Here is a 23,917-nt window from a genome sequence, read left to right as displayed (position 1 = left end):
TTAAAATTTAAAGTACTGAAAAAATGCATAAATTGATAAGTGTAATATAGTAGGTAAAACACGGATATTTTAAATACTGCCTATTATTTATTGTATACACTGAACGTACTGTTTACTAATTATTATTCTATCTTTCGGTTTGCGGACAAGCTGAGTTTTTATAGTCGTTCACTGAATCAGGCGCGTCTGCCGGTGCTCGGGCAGGGTGCGATTTGGCGCTACGGGCTAGACTGTGAGCACTGCGTTTATTTTTGCATTTAAGTTATGTTATGAGTGTTGTGTTTATATTTTCATCTGTTTTTATTTGCTTTTCTTTTGTGTTAATGTGTTGCGTTTGTGTTTTATTTGTATTTGCATTGTTTTTATGTTTTCTTCGTGTTCTTTTGGATTTGTGTTTTCTTTTGGGTTTGTTTTTTCTTTTGGGTTTGTGTTTTGTGTTGTTCTGTTCCCAAGGTATATTTAAAAAAGATTTACCGTGGCGGAGCACGGGTATGCAGTTAGTTAAGTATGTTGGCTGAGCGAACTGAAGAGCTCCTAATGTCATGAGTCATATTGAATGAGGCCTTTTATGCCGGGAGACTTATCAGTCTCTACAAGAATCGAATGACAAGGACCCATTTATATGGAGTCTTAATCAACTTAATTACTTTAGTCTTGTGCTATTTGACGGTGTCCTTGGGCAGAGGCGTAGCGCCCCCTCCTGGCGCCCCTCCCTCCTATATATTTTTTATGATTCAAAATAGCAGCTAAATGAGGTAAATTAATGTAACCTACATTAACACATGTAACCCACATTAACACCACACTCGCCCTACCTAAACAAGCCTACAACTAGAAAAAAAAGTGCCGACAAAAAACGAACCTTTGGCCTAATTCAGGTAAAAGTTCGTGTTTTTTTTCTCCTTCGTGTAGCCTATACAGACAGATAATGCTGAGCTATGCCTAGAGTGTTGTATGGCTGTAACCCGGTAACTGGACAAGTTGTCTCCAAACTCCAACTGCTACAGTTTGCCAGACACTCAGGGGCTTCATTCCTTTTAAAAAATATCAACATTCGTGGTCGCGCGCTCTCTCTCTCACAAACTAGTGGACGTCATACTAATCCAAACTATGAGACCTACGCATATACATCTAATTCGTTGTTTGTTGATTTCAGAAAACATTCAAATGTATTATTTGTATTAACAAATTCCATTCATTACAAATAGTATCAAATACACATTTGTGACTTTTTTCCAACAATGTGTAGTATAGCATTAGCAGGCAATTAATAATTTAGTTTAGCATATATATATATATATATATATATATATATAATATATATGCATGCATATATATATATATATATATATATATATATATAGGGTCCTGTATACACACATACACATAAGTGCTTAAGATATCGTTAGATTATTATCACTGATCTATTTTAATAGTAGAAAAAATCGGCGGCTTCTCCACAAACATCCTTGACTTTTGACATAATTATTTCTAAAAATAGCTAGTCAGAATCGATTCCGTAATATCGATATACACTAATTCCAAGTTTTCACGAAATTTTCATTGTTGGCAATAAATCAGTTATTTCAAATTTTATAAAGTAGTTTGACTACATTACATAGCCTGATTATGTAATTTTGTTGTTAATGTAATGATTATGTATAAGAACCACAGCTATGGCATAATGTGACGATAAACGATACTAAAAGTAAAGAATATTGGTGTTACCCTTTGGACTAGAAAAATTCGTAGCACAACCAACCCTTTGCTTTTGTGTAGAAACTAGATCTATGAATCTAGTCGCGTTATAGTTAATTGGTGGAGAGGACATGGCTTACCAAGCCCTCTCAAGGGTATTTTGGAGGTGCTTTAATAAAAAACATGCCAATATCTGCAAAAATAAAACATGTAGATCCTTGATTGGAAAACCATACGTGAATGGAGCTCCTAGTTGCAGTTACATTTCAACAACTACAGATTTTCCAGAGTTTCAAGACTTGACACACATCAAAACGCATCAAGATTTGTATCAGCTCAGCATAGAAAAGCCTGAGATATTTTGGTCGAGACTAGCTCGATCAAGACTAACCTGGAGCAAAGACTTCACAACAACTTGCAAAGCTGACTTTAGCAGTGGTAAAGTTGAGTGGTTTGATGGTGGCATGCTAAATGCATCAGGTAAGATTAGTTTATGATTTATTTAACAAGTGTCTTATTCTATTAATATTATATTTATAATATTCACTAGATCTATTAGTTTATAATAATAAATTTGTCAAGAGGTGTGGCTAATTAATAGCATATGTGCATCCTACATAATAGTTCTATGATTTTATTTTTATCATCATGCAATTCACCGTCTAGTTACGTCATTTAAGTAGGCCGATAGGCATGTGCCATATAAGCCGAGGCTTTATAAATAGTTTTATTATATTTATAGAATTACAGTGTAATAAAGTACTTTTAAGTGTAAGCCTACGTACTATACGTAGCAAACGTACGTAGATCTAAATATTGCGTATTTATTTTCGAGATGCCCTAAAAATAATATTTGTCGATGTCTTTATAAGTTTTTATCATTGTAGTGTAGATCGGACTATAATTGTCTATCTATTTAAAAAATAGGAAACTACTACTTTCATTGTTTTATTTTTGTTTTAATAACATCATTCATCTGTTTGTTTATGAACTGTTTATTGTTTATGTTGTGTCGAGCGTTTATCGATTACTATTTACTTTCCGAATAACCTAGTTTTCTAAATATAGTAACTGGGTATCCGACAAGTCTTTCCGGAATACGTTGGTCCGTTGAAATAAAAGTCCTGGGATGGCGCTCTGAATGTTATGTTGAGTGTAGCACAAACCTTACCTGAAATAACTATAGTTACTAATTAGTCACTATAGGATACCATTAGTGTTCATAGAATTGATGCCTCGCCCATGCCTTTCATGTGTCCCTATATGATTGACCTTTTGTAGTTACTGAAGATTAGATCTAATAAATTATTTTAATTTTACAAAAGTGTTTCCTCCGCCTATATCTCCTGATGGCTAACATGATAAATATTACTAGTAAGGGTCTAAAGTCCAGTGATCTTATTTATTGTTTTAAAGTTGTACAATCATTGCTTGATCCAAAACAATTACTTTATTGTATCGGCTTTAGTTTTGATATTTTACTCATTTTAAATACGAACACGTCTTCAACATTTGAATGTGTCTTGTCCCTACAACTAGACCCCGCCCACTATCAGGCTTAGGAGTGCGCGAAGCCCCGCCCTTCGCCACCCTTCTCCTCGCATATGGCGTCACCCTAAGCAAGCACGGCCTTGAGCTGACCTATGTTGGCAAACATCGGAGATGTGGTTCGGTCCAATTTATCAAATCAATGTACTGGTGCCAGCAGTAGTCGTGACTGTTGTAACCTTCAGTCGTTCACGTCCTGTCTTCAACAAAACCCGTCAGATAGGGACCGACTTTTGCTTCCATCACGTGACTTGCATTGAACCTTGTGTGTCGATAGAATTTATCCATTAAATAGCGTCAACTGGTAGCCCAACGTTGCTGGGGGAGGGGTGGTCCTTAAGACATTAGTGGGGGAGGGGGTGGTCCTTAAGACATTAGTGGGGGAGGGGTGGTCCTTAAGACATCACATTAGTGGGGGAGGGGGGTGGTCCTTAAGACATTAGTGGGGGAGGGGGTGGTCCTTAAGACATTAGTGGGGGAGGGGGTGGTCCTTAAGACATTAGTGGGGGAGGGGGTGGTCCTTAAGACATTAGTGGGGGAGGGGGTGGTCCTTAAGACATCAGTGGGGGAGGGGTGGTCCTTAAGACATCACATTAGTGGGGGAGGGGTGCTCCATAAGACATCAGTGGGGGAGGGGGTGGTCCTTAATACATTAGTGGGGGAGGGGTGGTCCTTAAGACATCAGTGGGGGAGGGGTGGTCCTTAAGACATCACATTAGTGGGGGAGGGGGTGGTCCTTAAGACATCACATTAGTGGGGGAGGGGGGTGGTCCTTAAGACATCACATCAGCGGGGGAAGGGTGGTCCTTAAGACATCAGTGGGGGAGGGGGTGGTCCTTAAGACATCAGTGGGGGAGGGGGTGGTCCTTAAGACATCAGTGGGGGAGGGGTGGTCCTTAAGACATCAGTGGGGGGAGGGGTCCTTAAGACATCACATTAGTGGGGGAGGGGTTGGTAGTTAAGACATCACAGTGGGGGAGGGGGTGGTCCTTAAGACATCAGTGGGGGAGGGGGTGGTCCTTAAGACATCAGTGGGGGAGGGGTGGTCCTTAAGACATCAGTGGGGGAGGGGTGGTCCTTAAGACATCACATTAGTGGGGGAGGGGGTGGTCCTTAAGACATCAGTGGGGGAGGGGTGGTCCTTAAGACATCACATTAGTGGGGGAGGGGGTGCTCCATAAGACATCAGTGGGGGAGGGGGTGGTCCTTAAGACATCAGTGGGGGAGGGGGTGGTCCTTAAGACATCAGTGGGGGAGGGGTCCTTAAGACATTAGTGGGGGAGGGGTGGTCCTTAAGACATGAGAGGGGGGAGGGGTCCTTAAGACATCAGTGGGGGAGGGGGTGGTCCTTAAGACATCACATTAGTGGGGGAGGGGTCCTTAAGACATCAGTGGGGGAGGGGGTGGTCCTTAAGACATCACATTAGTGGGGAGGGGGGTGGTCCTTAAGACATCACATTAGTGGGGGAGGGGGGTGGTCCTTAAGACATCACATTAGTGGGGGAGAGGTGGTCCATAAGACATCACATTAGTGAGGGAGGGGGTGGTCCTTAAGACATCAGTGGGGGAGGGGTGGTCCTTAAGACATCACATCAGTGGGGGAGGGGTGGTCCTTAAGACATCACATTAGTGGGGGAGGGGGTGGTCCTTAAGACATCACATTAGTGGGGGAGGGGGCGGTCCTTAAGACATCAGTGGGGGAGGGGGTGGTCCTTAAGACATCAGTGGGGGAGGGGATGGTCCTTAAGACATCAGTGGGGGAGGGGGTGGTCCCTAAGACACCAGTGGGGGAGGGGGTGGTCCCTAAGACATCAGTGGGGGAGGGGGTGGTCCCTAAGACATCAGTGGGGGAGGGGTAGTCCTTAAGACATCAGTGGGTGAGGGGTGGTCCTTAAGACATCACATTAGTGGGGGAGGGGGTGCTCCATAAGACATCAGTGGGGGAGGGGGTGGTCCTTAAGACATTAGTGGGGGAGGGGTGGTCCTTAAGACATCAGTGGGGGAGGGGTGGTCCTTAAGACATCACATTAGTGGGGGAGGGGGTGGTCCTTAAGACATCACATTAGTGGGGGAGGGGTCCTTAAGACATCAGTGGGGGAGGGGTCCTTAAGACATCAGTGGGGGAGGGGTGGTCCTTAAGACATCACATTAGTGCGGAGGGGGGTGGTCCATAAGACATCACATTAGTGGGGGAGGGGGTGGTCCTTAAGACATCAGTGGGGGAGGGGTGGTCCTTAAGACATCACATTAGTGGGGGAGGGGGTGGTCCTTAAGACATTAGTTGGGGAGGGGTGGTCCTTAAGACATCAGTGGGGGAGGGGTGGTCCTTAAGACATCACATTAGTGGGGGAGGGGGGTGGTCCTTAAGACATCACATTAGTGGGGGAGGGGTCCTTAAGACATCAGTGGGGAAGGGGTGGTCCTTAAGACATCAGTGGGGCAGGGGTGGTTCTTAAGACATCACATTATAGGGGGAGGGGGTGGTCCTTAAGACATCACATTAGTGGGGAGGGGGTCATCCTATTGTGTTGGGGACATAATAAATAAAGAACGCTCATATGAAATCAATTGACCCCTGAATGTACACAAAGCACTGACTTGTTAGAAAAGCTGGGGATAGATTGGCCATCGTGTACTAGTTAGCGTGCAAGCCGTTTATCAACCTTTCTCTGCAACCCCCCCCCCCCCCCATTTTCTCTGCTACAAATACACATGTCTATACACACCCAGCTTTGTTGTAAAATTGTGGTTAAACCAAGTTTGTTGTAACGAATTGTTTGTCAATCAACTGATGCTCTGGCCAGTGAACTGCCTGGACCGCCACTTAGACACGAAGGCTGATGACATCGCCCTGATCTGGGAGAGAGATGAGCCTGGCACACACCGCTTCTACACCTACAGGTGGGCACATGACCTCTTATTCACTAGATGACCCACATTGACTAGATTATCTAATTCAATGATGACCTACATTGACTAGATGATCTAATTCATTGGTGACCTACATTGACTAGATGATCATTGACTAGATGACCTAACCCATTGACTGGATGACCTAACCCATTGACTGGATGACTTAACCCATTGACTAGATGACCTAACCCATTGACTAGATGACCTAACCCATTGACTAGATGACCTAACCTATTGACTAGATGACCTAACCCATTGACTAGATGACCTAACCCATTGACTAGTTGACCTAACCCATTGACTAGATGACCTAACCCATTGACTAGATGACCTAACCTATTGACTAGATGACCTAACCCATTGACTAGATGACCTAACCCATTGACTAGATGACCTAACCCATTGACTAGATGACCTAACCCATTGACTAGATGACCTAACCCATTGACTAGATGACCTAACCCATTGACTAGATGACCTAACCCATTGACTAGATGACCTAACCCTATTATCCGATCAGGAAGCTGTCTGAGATGGTGGGAAAGATCGGCAATCTCCTCCTGAACAGCGGGGTCAAGGCCGGTGACAGAGTGGCCATCTACTTGCCCAAGTCTCCCACGGCCATCGCCACGATGTTGGCCTGTGCCCGCATTGGGGCCATTCACAGCGTGGTTTTTGCTGGTTTTAGTGCGGAGGCTTTAGCTGGGCGAATCAATGACGGTCTGTTGGCTTGTCTGTGGTGGTCTGTTGGCTTGTCTGTCTGTGGTGGTCTGTTGGCTTGTCTGTGGTGGTCTGTTGGCTTGTCTGTCTGTGGTGGTCTGTTGGCTTGTCTGTGGTGGTCTGTCTGTGGTGGTCTGTTGGCTTGTCTGTCTGTGGTGGTCTGTTGGCTTGTCTGTGGTGGTCTGTTGGCTTGTCTGTGGTGGTCTGTTGGCTTGTCTGTCTGTGGTGGTCTGTTGGCTTGTCTGTGGTGGTCTGTTGGCTTGTCTGTCTGTGGTGGTCTGTTGGCTTGTCTGTGGTGGTCTGTTGGCTTGTCTGTGGTGGTCTGTTGGCTTGTCTGTCTGTGGTGGTCTGTTGGCTTGTCTGTGGTGGTCTGTTGGCTTGTCTGTGGTGGTCTGTTGGCTTGTCTGTGGTGGTCTGTTGGCTTGTCTGTCTGTGGTGGTCTGTTGGCTTGTCTGTGGTGGTCTGTTGGCTTGTCTGTGGTGGTCTGTTGGCTTGTCTGTGGTGGTCTGTTGGCTTGTCTGTCTGTGGTGGTCTGTTGGCTTGTCTGTCTGTGGTGGTCTGTTGGCTTGTCTGTCTGTGGTGGTCTGTTGGCTTGTCTGTGGTGGTCTGTTGGCTTGTCTGTGGTGGTCTGTTGGCTTGTCTGTCTGTGGTGGTCTGTTGGCTTGTCTGTGGTGGTCTGTTAGTTTGTCTGTCTGTGGTGGTCTGTTGGCTTGTCTGTGGTGGTCTGTTGGCTTGTCTGTGGTGGTCTGTTGGCTTGTCTGTCTGTGGTGGTCTGTTGGCTTGTCTGTGGTGGTCTGTTGGCTTGTCTGTCTGTGGTGGTCTGTTGGCTTGTCTGTGGTAATCTGTTGGCTTGTCTGTGGTGGTCTGTTGGCTTGTCTGTGGTGGTCTGTTGGCTTGTCTGTCTGTGGTGGTCTGTTGGCTTGTCTGTCTGTGGTGGTCTGTTGGCTTGTCTGTGGTGGTCTGTTGGCTTGTCTGTGGTGGTCTGTTGGCTTGTCTGTGGTGGTCTGTCTGTGGTGGTCTGTTAGCTTGTCTGTGGTGGTCTGTTGGCTTGTCTGTCTGTGGTGGTCTGTTGGCTTGTCTGTGGTGGTCTGTTGGCTTGTCTGTCTGTGGTGGTCTGTTGGCTTGTCTGTGGTGGTCTGTCTGTGGTGGTCTGTTGGCTTGTCTGTCTGTGGTGGTCTGTTGGCTTGTCTGTGGTGGTCTGTTGGCTTGTCTGTGGTGGTCTGTTGGCTTGTCTGTGGTGGTCTGTTGGCTTGTCTGTGGTGGTCTGTTGGCTTGTCTGTGGTGGTCTGTTGGCTTGTCTGTCTGTGGTGGTCTGTTGGCTTGTCTGTCTGTGGTGGTCTGTTGGTTTGTCTGTAGTGGTCTGTTGGCTTGTCTGTCTGTGGTGGTCTGTTGGCTTGTCTGTGGTGGTCTTTTGGCTTGTCTGTCTGTGGTGGTCTGTTGGCTTGTCTGTGGTGGTCTGTTGGCTTGTCTGTCTGTGGTGGTCTGTTGGCTTGTCTGTGGTGGTCTGTTGGCTTGTCTGTCTGTGGTGGTCTGTTGGCTTGTCTGTGGTGGTCTGTTGGCTTGTCTGTCTGTGGTGGTCTGTTGGCTTGTCTGTCTGTGGTGGTCTGTTGGCTTGTCTGTGGTGGTCTGTTGGCTTGTCTGTGGTGGTCTGTTGGCTTGTCTGTCTGTGGTGGTCTGTTGGCTTGTCTGTGGTGGTCTGTTGGCTTGTCTGTGGTGGTCTGTCTGTGGTGGTCTGTTGGCTTGTCTGTGGTGGTCTGTTGGCTTGTCTGTCTGTGGTGGTCTGTTGGCTTGTCTGTCTGTGGTGGTCTGTTGGCTTGTCTGTGGTGGTCTGTTGGCTTGTCTGTCTGTGGTGGTCTGTTGGCTTGTCTGTGGTGGTCTGTTGGCTTGTCTGTGGTGGTCTGTTGGCTTGTCTGTGGTGGTCTGTTGGCTTGTCTGTCTGTGGTGGTCTGTTGGCTTGTCTGTGGTGGTCTGTTGGCTTGTCTGTCTGTGGTGGTCTGTTGGCTTGTTTGTGTGTTAACTTTTGTGTGTTGACCTCTGTGTGTTGACCTCTCTTGCCCAGCCCGTGCTGAGACTGTGGTGACCGCCAACCAGACCATCCGAGGTGGGAAGCTGATCGAGCTAAAGAAAACAGTGGACGCAGCGGTCAGCAAATGTCCCGGTGTTAAACGTGTTTTTATTTACTTCAGGACTGAGGCCAAGGTGCCCATGGGCAAGCTGGATATTGATATGACTGAGGTCAGTTAGTTCATTAGACAAGTATGACTGAGGTCAGTTAGTTCATTAGACAAGTATGACTGAGGTCAGTTAGTTCATTAGACAAGTATGACTGAGGTCAGTTAGTTCATTAGACAAGTATGACTGAGGTCAGTTAGTTCATTAGACAAGTATGACTGAGGTCAGTTAGTTCATTAGACAAGTATGACTGAGGTCAGTTAGTTCATTAGACAAGTATGACTGAGGTCAGTTAGTTCATTAGACAAGTATGACTGAGGTCAGTTAGTTCATTAGACAAGTATGACTGAGGTCAGTTAGTTCATTAGACAAGTATGACTGAGGTCAGTTAGTTCATTAGACAAGTATGACTGAGGTCAGTTAGTTCATTAGACAAGTATGACTGAGGTCAGTTAGTTCATTAGACAAGTATGACTGAGGTCAGTTAGTTCATTAGACAAGTATGACTGAGGTCAGTTAGTTCATTAGACAAGTATGACTGAGGTCAGTTAGTTCATTAGACAAGCAGTTAGTTGACTTTGTCAGCAAGGTTTGGATGACTTTGTCAGCAAGTTTTGGATGACTTAGCAATGACTTTTGTTTGACAGGCGCTACAGCATGAGTCGCCTGACTGTCCAGTTGTCCAGCGCCAGAGTGAGGACAGCCTGTTCATGCTGTACACCTCAGGGTCAACCGGTGCACCTAAGGGCATCACTCACTCCACTTCAGGCTACCTGCTCTATGCCAATCTCACCTTCAAAGTAACTCACCACTTACTACCTAACCTTAAACTTAATTCTAACCCTTTTCCTAACTTTATCCCCCATTTTTTTAGTATTGGCTGGAGGGAGAGGGGGGTGGGTAATGTCCTGCTGAGGTTTTTTTGTTTGGGGTCACCACTACAGTTGTTTAGTTTGGGATCACCACTAAAGCTGTTTAGTTTGGGGTCACCACTAAAGTTGTTTAGTTTGGGGTCACCACTAAAGTTTAGTTTGGGGTCACCACTAAAGTTTAGTTTGGGGTCACCACTAAAGTTTAGTTTGGGGTCACCACTAAAGTTTAGTTTGGGGTCACCACTAAAGTTTAGTTTGGGGTCACCACTAAAGTTGTTTAGTTTGGGGTCACCACTAAAGTTTAGTTTGGGGTCACCACTAAAGTTGTTTAGTTTGGGGTCACCACTAAAGTTGTTTAGTTTGGGGTCACCACTAAAGTTGTTTAGTTTGGGGTCACCACTAAAGCTGTTTAGTTTGGGGTCACCACTAAAGTTGTTTAGTTTGGGGTCACCACTAAAGTTTAGTTTGGGGTCACCACTAAAGTTGTTAAGTTTGGGGTCACCACTAAAGTTGTTTAGTTTGGGGTCACCACTAAAGTTGTTTAGTTTGGGGTCACCACTAAAGTTGTTTTGTTTGGGGTCACCACTAAAGTTGTTTAGTTTGGGGTCACCACTAAAGTTGTTTAGTTTGGGGTCACCACTAAAGTTTAGTTTGGGGTCACCACTAAAGTTGTTTAGTTTGGGGTCACCACTAAAGTTGTTTAGTTTGGGGTCACCACTAAAGTTGTTTAGTTTGGGATCACCACTAAAGTTTAGTTTGGGGTCACCACTAAAGTTGTTTAGTTTGGGGTCACCACTAAAGTTGTTTAGTTTGGGGTCACCACTAAAGTTGTTTAGTTTGGGGTCACCACTAAAGTTGTTTAGTTTGGGGTCACCACTAAAGCTGTTGATATCTTGCAGCAAACCTTTGACTACATGGCTGGGGAGAGGTTTGGCTGTGTGGCAGACATTGGCTGGATCACTGGCCACTCGTACGTTCTCTACGGCCCCCTCTCTAATGGTGGCACCACACTGCTCTTTGAGAGCACTCCACTCTACCCTAATCCAGGTCAGTTATTGGTGTTGTCTGAACCCCACATACCTCTTTTCTTACCCCCACATACCTGTTGTCTACCCCCCCCCCATACCTGTTGTCTACCTCCCCCCCCCCACACACATACCTATTGTCTACCCCCCCCCTCCTACCTGTAATGTCTACCCCACTGTACGTGTCTATGTTGCAGGGCGCTACTGGGAGATGGTGGAGAGGTTGAAGTTGAACCACCTGTACCTTGCCCCCACCTCACTCAGGATGTTGCTCAAAGCTGGCAATGATTATGTCTGGAAATATGATCGTTCTAGTCTCCGCAAACTGGGATGTGGTAAGTGGGATGTGGTAAGTGGGATGTGGTAAGTGGGATGTGGGATGTGGTAAGTGGGATGTGCGGTGTGGTAAGTGGGATGTGGGGTGTGGTAAGTGGGATGTGGGATGTGGTAAGTGGGATGTGCGGTGTGGTAAGTGGGGTGTGGTAAGTGGGATGTGGTAAGTGGGATGTGCGGTGTGGTAAGTGGGATGTGGGGTGTGGTAAGTGGGATGTGGTAAGTGGGATGTGGTTAGTGGGATGTGGTAAGTGGGACGTGGTTAGTGGGAAGTGGGACGTGGTTAGTGGGATGTGGTTAGTGAGATATGGTTAGTGGGATAAGGTTAGTGGGATGTGGTAAGTGGGATGTGTGGTTGGATGTGGTAAGTGAGATGTGGTTAGTGGGATAAGGTCAGTAGGATGTGGTTAGTGGGATAAGGTTAGTGGGATATGGTTAGTGAGATATGGTAAGTGGGACATGGTTAGTGGGATGTGGTTAGTGGGATATGGTTAGTAGGATGTGGGACGTGGTTAGTGGGACGTGGTTAGTGGAATATGGTTAGTGGGACGTGGTTAGTGGGATATGGTTAGTGAGACATGGTTAGTGGGATATGGTAAGTGGGACGTGGTTAGTGGGACGTGGTTAGTGGGACGTGGTTAGTGGGATATGGTTAGTGGGATGTGGTTAGTGGGATGTGGTTAGTGGGATGTGCGATGTGGTAAGTGGGATGTGGTAAGTGGGATGTGGTAAGTGGGATGTGGTAAGTGGGATGTGGTAAGTGGGATGTGGTAAGTGGGATGTGGGACGTGGTTAGTGGGATGTGGTTAGTGGGATGTGGTAAGTGGGACGTGGTAAGTGGGATGTGGTTAGTGGGATGTGGTAAGTGGGATGTGGTTAGTGGGATGTGGTTAGTGGGATGTGGTTAGTGGGATAAGGTTAGTGGGATGTGGTAAGTGGGATGTGTGGTGGGATGTGGTAAGTGGGATGTGGTTAGTGGGATAAGGTTATTGGGATGTGGTAAGTGGGATGTGGTTAGTGGGATGTGGTTAGTGGGATGTGGTTAGTGGGATAAGGTCAGTAGGATGTGGTTAGTGGGATAAGGTTAGTGGGATGTGGTTAGTGGGATATGGTTAGTGGGATATGGTTAGTGGGATGTGGTTAGTGGGATGTGGTAAGTGGGACGTGGTTAGTGGGACGTGGTTAGTGGAACATGGTTAGTGGGATGTTGTTAGTGGGATGTGGTTAGTGGGATATGGTTAGTGAGACGTGGTTAGTGGGACGTGGTTAGTGGGACGTGGTTAGTGGGATATGGTTAGTGGGATATGGTTAGTGGGATGTGGTTTGTGGGATATGGTTAGTGGGATGTGGTTTGTGGGATATGGTTAGTGGGATGTCAGATGGTAAGTAGGTTGTGGACCACATTCACTGTGTTTTGTAGGACTTGATGTTTAGGTTTTAGTCTGGTCTAAAACAGGGTCTAGGTAAGGTAAAAGATTTGATAAAAAAGTCAGGTAAAAGATTTGATAAAAAAGTCAGGCAAAAGATTTGATAAAAAAGTCAGGCAAAAGATTTGATTAAAAAGTCAGGCAAAAGATTTGATAAAAAAGTCAGGCAAAAGATTTGATTAAAAAGTCAGGTAAAAGATTTGATTAAAAAGTCAGGCAAAAGATTTGATTAAAAAGTCAGGTAAAAGATTTGATTAAAAAGTCAGGTAAAAGATTTGATTAAAAAGTCAGGTAAAAGATTTGATAAAAAAGTCAGGCAAAAGATTTGATAAAAAAGTCAGGCAAAAGATTTGATTAAAAAGTCAGGTAAAAGATTTGATTAAAAAGTCAGGCAAAAGATTTGATAAAAAAAGTCAGGCAAAAGATTTGATAAAAAAGTCAGGCAAAAGATTTGATAAAAAAGTCAGGCAAAAGATTTGATTAAAAAGTCAGGTAAAAGATTTGATAAAAATGTCAGGCAAAAGATTTGTTAAAAAAAGTCAGGTAAAAGATTTGATAAAAACTTCAAGCAAAAGATTTGATAAAAACGTCAGGTAAAAGATTTGTTTCCCCAGTTGGTGAACCCTTGAACCACGAAGCCTGGGAGTGGTACTACAATGTGGTGGGGGAGAAAAGGTGTGACATCATTGATACTTGGTGGCAGACAGGTATGGCACACAAGTGTTTGGTTGGTTGGGTCAGGTGTTTGGTTGGTTGGGTCAGGTGTTTGGTTGGTTGGGTCAGGTGTTTGGTTGGGTCAGGTGTTTGTTTGGTTGGGTCAGGTGTTTGGTTGGTTGGGTCAGGTGTTTGGTTGGGTCAGGTGTTTGGTTGGTTGGGTCGGGTGTTTGGTTGGTTGGGTCAGGTGTTTGGTTGGTTGGGTCAGGTGTTTGGTTGGTTGGGTCAGGTGTTTGGTTGGTTGGGTCAGGTGTTTGGTTGGTTGGGTCAGGTGTTTGGTTGGTTGGGTCAGGTGTTTGGTTGGGTCAGGTGTTTGGTTGGTTGGGTCAGGTGTTTGTTTGGGTCAGGTGTTTGGTTGGTTGGGTCAGGTTTTTGGTTGGGTCAGGTGTTTGGTTGGTTGGGTCAGGTGTTTGGTTGGTTGGGTCAGGTGTTTGGTTGGGTCAGGTGTTTGTTTGGTTGGGTCAGGTGTTTGGTTGGTTGGGTCAGGTGTTTGGTTGGGTCAGGTGTTTGGTTGGGTCAGGTGTTTGGTTGGGTCAGGTGTTTGGTTGGTTGGGTCAGGTGTTTGGTTGGTTGGGTCAGGTGTTTGGTTGGTTGGGTCAGGTGTTTGGTTGGGTCAGGTGTTTGGTTGGTTGGGTCAGGTGTTTGGTTGGTTGGGTCAGGTGTTTGGTTGGTTGGGTCAGGTGGTTGGTTGGGTCAGGTGTTTGGTTGGGTCAGGTGTTTGGTTGGGTCAGGTGTTTGGTTGGGAGATGATGTGTGTGTCAAGTGATGTGAGATGGGTGTGTCAAGTGATGTGAGATGGGTGTGTCAAGTGATGTGAGATGATGGGTGTGTCAAGTGATGTGAGATGATGGGTGTGTCAAGTGATGTGAGATGATGGGTGTGTCAAGTGATGTGAGATGGGTGTGTCAAGTGACGTGTGATGATGGGTGTGTCAAGTGATGTGAGATGATGGGTGTGTCAAGTGATGTGAGATGATGTGTGTCAAGTGATGTGTGATGATGGGTGTATCAAGTGATGTGAGATGATGGTGTGTCAAGTGATGTGAGATGATGGGTGTGTCAAGTGATGTGAGATGGGTATGTCAAGTGATGTGAGATGGGTGTGTCAAGTGATGTGTGATGGGTGTCAAGTGATGTGAGATGATGGGTGTGTCAAGTGATGTGAGATGGGTGTGTCAAGTGATGTGAGATGATGGGTGTGTCAAGTGATGTGAGATGGGTGTGTTAAGTGATGTGAGATGATGGGTGTGTCAAGTGATGTGAGATGATGGGTGTGTCAAGTGATGTCAGATGGGTGTGTCAAGTGATGTGAGATGATGTGTGTGTCAAGTGATGTTAGATGATGGGTGTGTCAAGTGATGTGAGATGTGTGTCAAGTGATGTCAGATGATGGGTGTGTCAAGTGATGTGAGATGATGGGTGTGTCAAGTGATGTGAGATGATGGGTGTGTCAAGTGATGTGAGATGATGGGTGTGTCAAGTGATGTGAGATGATGGGTGTGTCCAGTGATGTGTGATGATGGGTGTGTCAAGTGATGTGAGATGATGGGTGTGTCAAGTGATGTGAGATGATGTGTGTGTCAAGTGATGTGAGATGATGGGTGTGTCAAGTGATGTGAGATGGGTGTGTCAAGTGATGTGAGATGGGTGTGTCAAGTGATGTGTGATGATGGGTGTGTCAAGTGATGTGAGATGATGGGTGTGTCAAGTGATGTGAGATGATGGGTGTGTCAAGTGATGTGAGATGATAGGTGTGTCAAGTGATGTGAGATGGGTGTGTCAAGTGATGTGAGATGATGGGTGTGTCAAGTGATGTGTGATGATGGGTGTGTCAAGTGATGTGAGATGATGGGTGTGTCAAGTGATGTGAGATGATGGGTGTGTCAAGCGATGTGAGATGTGTGTGTCAAGTGATGTGAGATGATGGGTGTGTCAAGTGATGTGAGATGGGTGTGTCAAGTGATGTCAGATGGGTGTGTCAAGTGATGTGAGATGATGGGTGTGTCAAGTGATGTGAGATGATGTGTGTGTCAGGTGATGTGAGATGATGGGTGTGTCAAGTGATGTGAGATGGGTGTGTCAAGTGATGTCAGATGGGTGTGTCCAGTGATGTGTAATGATAGGTGTGTCAAGTGACGTGTGATGATGGGTGTGTCAAGTGATGTGAGATGATGGGTGTGTCAAGTGATGTGAGATGATGGGTGTGTTAAGTGATGTGAGATGATGTGTGTGTCAAGTGATGTGAGATGGGTGTGTCAAGTGATGTGAGATGATGGGTGTGTCAAGTGATGTGAGATGATGGGTGTGTCAAGTGATGTGAGATGTGTGTGTGTCAAGTGATGTGAGATGATGGGTGTGTCAAGTGATGTGTGATGATGGGTGTGTCAAGTGATGTGAGATCGGTGTGTCAAGTGATGTGAGATGATGTGTGTGTCAAGTGATGTGAGATGATGGGTGTGTCAAGTGATGTGTGATGATGGGTGTGTCAAGTGATGTGAGATGGGTGTGTCAAGTGATGTGAGATGATGTGTGTGTCAAGTGATGTGAGATGATGGGTGTGTCAAGTGATGTGAGATGATGGGTGTGTCAAGTGATGTGAGATGGGTGTGTCAAGTGATGTGAGATGATGGGTGTGTCAAGTGATGTGAGATGGGTGTGTCAAGTGATGTGAGATGGGTGTGTCAAGTGATGTGAGATGGGTGTGTCAAGTGATGTGAGATGATGGGTGTGTCAAGTGATGTGAGATGATGGGTGTGTCAAGTGATGTGAGATGATGGGTGTGTCAAGTGATGTGAGATGATGGGTGTGTCAAGTGATGTGAGATGATGGGTGTGTCAAGTGATGTCAGATGGGTGTGTCAAGTGATGTGAGATGATGTGTGTGTCAAGTGATGTGAGATGGGTGTGTCAAGTGATGTGAGATGATGGGTGTGTCAAGTGATGTGTGATATTGGCCTGCTATAGTCGCCCAAGATTCTTCTGACAGAAACTGGTGGCATCTGCATAAGCCCGCGGCCGTCAGAGGTTGGAGCTGAGATCAAACCTGGCATGCCCATGAGACCCATGTTTGGTATTGACCTCGCCATCTATGACTCACAGGTAAGCTCTGAGCTTAACATTGTGGGAGCTTAGCTAATTTCATAAGCTGAGTAAGCTGTCACTTAGTTGACTGACTAGAGTACAGCTGTCACTTAGTTGACTGACTAGAGTACAGCTGTCACTTAGTTGACTGACTAGAGTACAGCTGTCACTTAGTTGACTGACTAGAGTACAGCTGTCACTTAGTTGACTGACTAGAGTACAGCTGTCACTTAGTTGACTGACTAGAGTACAGCTGTCACTTAGTTGACTGACTAGAGTACAGCTGTCACTTAGTTGACTGACTAGAGTACAGCTGTCACTTAGTTGACTGACTAGAGTACAGTTGTCACTTAGTTGACTGACTAGAGTACAGCTGTCACTTAGTTGACTGACTAGAGTACAGCTGTCACTTAGTTGACTGACTAGAGTACAGCTGTCAGTTGACTGACTAGAGTACAGCTGTCAGTTGACTGACTAGAGTACAGCTGTCACTGAGATTTCTGAAGCCCTGAGACTGTAACGGATGGAATTTTTTTTGTCTGATTTAACCAATATCACTAAATGTGTTCAACTGTTGACACCATATGTTGTGTTCAACTGTTGACACCATATGTTGTGTTCAACTGTTGTCACCATATGTTGTGTTCAACTGTTGACACCATATGTTGTGTTCAACTGTTGTCACCATATGTTGTGTTCAACTGTTGACACCATATGTTGTGTTCAACTGTTGACACCATATGTTGTGTTCAACTGTTGTCACCATATGTTGTGTTCAACTGTTGTCCACATATGTTGTGTTCAACTGTTGTCACCATATGTTGTGTTCAACTGTTGTCACCATATGTTGTGTTCAACTGTTGTCACCATATGTTGTGTTCAACTGTTGTCACCATATGTTGTGTTCAACTGTTGACACCATATGTTGTGTTCAACTGTTGTCACCATATGTTGTGTTCAACTGTTGTCCACATATGTTGTGTTCAACTGTTGTCACCATATGTTGTGTTCAACTGTTGTCACCATATGTTGTGTTCAACTGTTGTCACCATATGTTGTGTTCAGCTGTTGTCACCATATGTTGTGTTCAACTGTTGACACTATATGTTGTGTTCAACTGTTGACACCATATGTTGTGTTCAACTGTTGTCACCATATGTTGTGTTCAACTGTTGTCCACATATGTTGTGTTCAACTGTTGTCACCATATGTTGTGTTCAACTGTTGTCACCATATGTTGTGTTCAACTGTTGTCCACATATGTTGTGTTCAACTGTTGTCACCATATGTTGTGTTCAGCTGTTGTCACCATATGTTGTGTTCAGCTGTTGTCACCATATGTTGTGTTCAGCTGTTGTCCACATATGTTGTGTTCAACTGTTGTCACCATATGTTGTGTTCAGCTGTTGTCACCATATGTTGTGTTCAACTGTTGTCACCATATGTTGTGTTCAACTGTTGACACCATATGTTGTGTTCAACTGTTGTCACCATATGTTGTGTTCAACTGTTGACACCATATGTTGTGTTCAACTGTTGAAACCATATGTTGTGTTCAACTGTTGTCACCATATGTTGTGTTCAACTGTTGTCCACATATGTTGTGTTCAACTGTTGTCACCATATGTTGTGTTCAACTGTTGTCACCATATGTTGTGTTCAACTGTTGTCACCATATGTTGTGTTCAACTGTTGACACCATATGTTGTGTTCAACTGTTGTCACCATATGTTGTGTTCAACTGTTGACACCATATGTTGTGTTCAACTGTTGTCACCATATGTTGTGTTCAACTGTTGACACCATATGTTGTGTTCAACTGTTGTCACCATATGTTGTGTTCAACTGTTGTCACCATATGTTGTGTTCAACTGTTGTCACCATATGTTGTGTTCAACTGTTGTCACCATATGTTGTGTTCAACTGTTGTCACCATATGTTGTGTTCAACTGTTGACACCATATGTTGTGTTCAACTGTTGAAACCATATGTTGTGTTCAACTGTTGTCACCATATGTTGTGTTCAACTGTTGTCACCATATGTTGTGTTCAACTGTTGACACCATATGTTGTGTTCAACTGTTGTCACCATATGTTGTGTTCAACTGTTGTCACCATATGTTGTGTTCAACTGTTGTCACCATATGTTGTGTTCAACTGTTGTCACCATATGTTGTGTTCAACTGTTGACACCATATTTTGTGTTCAACTGTTGTCACCATATGTTGTGTTCAACTGTTGACACCATATGTTGTGTTCAACTGTTGTCACCATATGTTGTGTTCAACTGTTGACACCATATGTTGTGTTCAACTGTTGACACCATATGTTGTGTTCAACTGTTGTCACCATATGTTGTGTTCAACTGTTGTCACCATATATTGTGTTCAACTGTTGTCCACATATGTTGTGTTCAACTGTTGTCACCATATGTTGTGTTCAACTGTTGACACCATATGTTGTGTTCAACTGTTGTCACCATATGTTGTGTTCAACTGTTGTCACCATATATTGTGTTCAACTGTTGTCCACATATGTTGTGTTCAACTGTTGTCACCATATGTTGTGTTCAACTGTTGACACCATATGTTGTGTTCAACTGTTGTCACCATATGTTGTGTTCAACTGTTGTCACCATATGTTGTGTTCAGCTGTTGTCACCATATGTTGTGTTCAACTGTTGTCACCATATGTTGTGTTCAGCTGTTGTCACCATATGTTGTGTTCAGCTGTTGTCACCATATGTTGTGTTCAACTGTTGTCACCATATGTTGTGTTCAACTGTTGACACCATATGCTGTGTTCAACTGTTGACACCATATGTTGTGTTCAACTGTTGTCACCATATGTTGTGTTCAACTGTTGACACCATATGTTGTGTTCAACTGTTGACACCATATGTTGTGTTCAACTGTTGTCCACATATGTTGTGTTCAACTGTTGTCACCATATGTTGTGTTCAACTGTTGTCCACATATGTTGTGTTCAACTGTTGTCACCATATGTTGTGTTCAACTGTTGTCACCATATGTTGTGTTCAACTGTTGACACCATATGTTGTGTTCAACTGTTGACACCATATGTTGTGTTCAACTGTTGTCCACATATGTTGTGTTTCTCTCCCAGGGCCAGGAAGTGAATGGAAATAACGTAGAAGGTGCTCTATGTATACGCAAACCTTGGCCAGGGATGGCCAGAACAATTTATGGTGACCACGACAGATTCAAGAAAACCTACTTTGGTGTCATTCCAGGTAGTCCTATCTAACTTTAAGTATTTTGTTACTGCTTTGTCTGGTAACTTTTGTTGTTTTACCTTTGTCGGGTAACTTTTGTTGTTTTATCTTTGTCGGGTAACTTTTGTTGTTTTATCTTTGTCGGGTAACTTTTGTCGTTTTACCTTTGTCGGGTAACTTTTGTTGTTTTATCTTTGTCAGGTAACTTTTGTTGTTTTATCTTTGTCGGGTAACTTTTGATTGATTGACTGCTAAGTTTACATGTGCTGCACAAATTGTCAGGTTTTTATTTTATCGATCTACACTTCTAACTTTGTCATGGATCTACACTTCTAACATTGTCATGGATCTACACTTCTAACATAGTCATGGATCTAAGCTTCTAACATTGTCATGGATCTAAGCTTCTAACTTTGTCATGGATCTACACTTCTAACATTGTCATGGATCTACACTTCTAACATTGTCATGGATCTAAGCTTCTAACAATGTCATGGATCTAAGCTTCTAACATTGTCATGGATCTACACTTCTAACTTTGTCATGGATCTAAGCTTCTAACATTGTCATGGATCTACACTTCTAACATTGTCATGGATCTACACTTCTAACATTGTCATGAATCTAAGCTTCTAACTTTGTCATGGATCTAAGCTAACAATGTCATGGATCTAAGCTTCTAACAATGTCATAGATCTAAGCTTCTAACTTTATTTTTAGGGGTCTACTACACTGGTGATGGGGCTCATCGTCATGACAACGGTTATTATCAAATTACTGGCCGCATGGATGATGTTCTTAATGTCAGTGGACACCGGCTAGGTACAGCTGAAATAGAGGATGTCATGGTGGGTGCCTTGGTTTTAGTTACTCATTCTGGTCTTTAGAATGACCACCATTTTCCCTCTGCCAACTCTTAGAATGACCACCATTTTCCCTCTGCTAACTCTTAGAATGACCACCAGTTTCCCTCTGCTAACTTAGAATGACCACTATTTTCCCTCTGCTAACTTAGAATGACCACCATTTTCCCTCTGCTAACTTAGAATGACCACCATTTTCCTTCTGCTAACTCTTAGAATGACCACCATTTTCCCTCTGCTAACTTAGAATGACCACCATTTTCCCTCTGCTGACTTAGAATGACCACTATTTTCCCTCTGCTAACTCTTAGAATGACCACCATTTTCCCTCTGCTAACTTAGAATGACCACCATTTTCCCTCTGCTAACTTAGAATGACCACCATTTTCCCTCTGCTAACTTAGAATGACCACCATTTTCCCTCTGCTGACTTAGAATGACCACCATTTTCCCTCTGCTAACTTAGAATGACCACCATTTTCCCTCTGCTAACTCTTAGAATGACCACCATTTTAACCTCCACTCTTAGGACGACCACCCTGATGTAGCAGAAACAGCTGTGGTTGGCTTTCCTCACGACATCAAGGGAGAAGGTAACTCTTCTTTCTTTTCCCATTCTGTATAACAATGACACATCCAATAGATTTCTGTATAACAATGACACATCCAATAGATTTCTGTATAACAATGACACATCCAATAGATTTCTGTATAACAATGACACATCCAATAGATTTGTGTATAACAATGACACATCCAATAGATTTCTGTATAACAATGACACATCCAATAGATTTCTGTATAACAATGACACATCCAATAGATTTCTGTATAACAATGACACATCCAATAGATTTGTGTATAACAATGACACATCCAATAGATTTCTGTATAACAATGACACATCCAATAGATTTCTGTATAACAATGACACATCCAATAGATTTCTGTATAACAATGACACATCCAATAGATTTCTGTATAACAATGACACATCCAATAGATTTGTGTATAACAATGACACATCCAATAGATTTCTGTATAACAATGACACATCCAATAGATTTGTGTATAACAATGACACATCCAATAGATTTCTGTATAACAATGACACATCCAATAGATTTGTGTATAACAATGACACATCCAATAGATTTCTGTATAACAATGACACATCCAATAGATTTCTAAATATAACATTACAATAACAAGGAGCTATGAGATTTTCTATTAGTTCTAGTGAAAATCCATTAAATTCTAGTACAGATGACTTGACTGATGCCATGTACAGATGACTTGACTGATGCCATGTACAGATGACTTGACTGACTGATGCCATGTACAGATGACTTGACTGATGCCATGTACAGATGACTTGTCTGATGCCATGTACAGATGACTTGACTGATGCCATGTACAGATGGTAGACTTGACTGTTCACTAGTGCTTGTAATAAAAATATTCACATTTGGTTTGCAAAATACTAGCTGGCAAGTATGAAAATGAGAATATGGTGACCTACTTACAAGCCCTATTGCAGCCCTTTCAGTGTGACCTTCCTGACAAGGTCAGCTTCAGGCTAAACCTTGGGTTCAGATAGCTCCAAAAGGAAAAGCTGGTGGACATGGTGCTGGAGATCATACTGACCAAAAGTACACAAGGAAGTTGGACTCAAATGTTTTGGACCATTTTAGATCATGACACATGTTCAAAGGTTCTGTCTGACAGCCAAGCGCTTAACATGGAGGGAAGATAGACATTTGGTTGTTTGTAGCAACATATGACATGTTGACCTGTTTACATATTTGTCTCCACCTGTCAGGTATATATGCCTATGCAGTTTTAAAAGATGGAAGAACCAAGACAAAGAAGGAAATAGAGAGGGAACTAAGGGAAGCAATCAAGACAAAAATTGGTGGTCTGGCCATGCCTGAGGTCATCTTGGTATGTCACAATGGTCATCTCACTCATGTCCACACCTAAGGTCATTCCATCTCATTAGGTCATGCCCACATCTCATTAGGTCATGCCCACATCTCATTAGGTCATGCCATCTCATTAGGTCCTGCCATCTCTTTAGGTCATGCCCACATCTCATTAGGTCCTGCCATCTCATTAGGTCCTGCCATCTCTTTAGGTCATGCCCACATCTCATTAGGTCCTGCCATCTCATTAGGTCCTGCCATCTCATTAGGTCATGCCTAAAACAAAACTTTTCTCTCTAGTTCACACCCAACCTGCCTAGAACAAGGTCTGGTAAAATAATGCGCAGAATCCTGAGGAAGGTGGCAGCCAACAAGTTTGATGAACTTGGGGACATCTCAACACTCAGCGAGCCGGAGGTGGTCGAGTTTATAGTCAAGAAACACAAAGAGTTGAGCAAGTAGCTGGCACCCACAACATTTGACACTGGTGGTGAGGAGACATTTTTCTCACACATTTGTCGTGGGCTGTTGGTCAACCACAACTGTAGGTGCTTGACGTGGCCACTGTTTCATCAGACATTTTTCCAGGGGGTTGGTCGGCCACACTGGATCAAGTACATATTTTCTAAATAAATTCTATTTTTCTCTTGGAGGGGGAGGGGAGGTTATTTCTCCCTGAAGGAAACTCTGAATAAGGCAAAGTAAGTTGAATACATCGTCAGCTTGTATATACAACTGAATACATCATAATATATATATATCGTCATGTTTATATACTTACACATTGTAACAATATATTCCACAATACCTTGTGGCTGTTCAACATCTATGCATGTGCGTTAATTGTACAATTCAAAAGTTGATTGTTGATGCTATAAAGCGTGTTTATGCTTACTTACTGTTAAGTCATTAACTTACATTCTACATAATCCCAGTGATGTGTGTTAAACAAGATTTGTTTGTGATTATTTATAAAACTTGTGACCATGTTTTTGTTACTCTATGTATTCTGAAGCTATTATAGGCAGCTTTTTCTGTGTAGGCTCAGTGTGCTGTTATGGTGTAGCTCAGTTCGCTCATTCATGGGTAAGTGTAACTCCCTTAGCTCATTCATGGGCTGTTGGAGCTCAGTTCATTCATGGGTTGGTGTAACTCAGTTCATTCATGGGCTGGTGTAACTCCCTTAGCTCATTCATGGGCTGGTGTAACTCCCTTAGCTCATTCATGGGCTGGTGGAGCTCATTTGTTAAGCACATTGTGTCCATGTTCGGGAATCACGTAATTATTTATTTTATTTAAAGTGTCTGGCGTTTAAAACAGAAACACTGACAGATTTGAAAATCATGCAAATAAACTGAATTTTATGATCATTCCTAATTGTTGTGAGACTTCA

General features: G+C 43.7%; 1 protein-coding gene across 1 annotated transcript; it reads left to right on the top strand.

Annotated features, from left to right (window-relative positions):
• Positions 1–1,547: 1,547 nt before the first annotated feature.
• Positions 1,548–23,901, top strand: LOC131943918 (acetyl-coenzyme A synthetase 2-like, mitochondrial). The gene is made up of 14 exons (XM_059304275.1): positions 1,548–2,178; positions 6,051–6,147; positions 6,680–6,879; positions 8,939–9,114; positions 9,699–9,851; positions 10,823–10,970; positions 11,146–11,283; positions 13,323–13,415; positions 16,407–16,519; positions 19,628–19,754; positions 20,457–20,584; positions 21,129–21,192; positions 22,422–22,543; positions 22,825–23,901. The coding sequence occupies exons 1-14, from the start codon at positions 1,830–1,832 to the stop codon at positions 22,984–22,986; spliced, it is 2,070 nt and encodes a 689-aa protein (XP_059160258.1). The 5' UTR covers positions 1,548–1,829; the 3' UTR covers positions 22,987–23,901.
• The last annotated feature ends 16 nt before the right edge of the window (positions 23,902–23,917 follow it).

The sequence above is a fragment of the Physella acuta genome, unplaced genomic scaffold (assembly GCF_028476545.2).
Source record: "Physella acuta isolate Inbredline_101_S28 unplaced genomic scaffold, ASM2847654v3 ptg000473l, whole genome shotgun sequence".
Taxonomy (NCBI): domain Eukaryota; kingdom Metazoa; phylum Mollusca; class Gastropoda; family Physidae; genus Physella; species Physella acuta.
The sequence above is the reverse complement of the archived record's forward strand: the minus strand, read 5'-3'. Positions and strand labels throughout refer to the sequence as shown.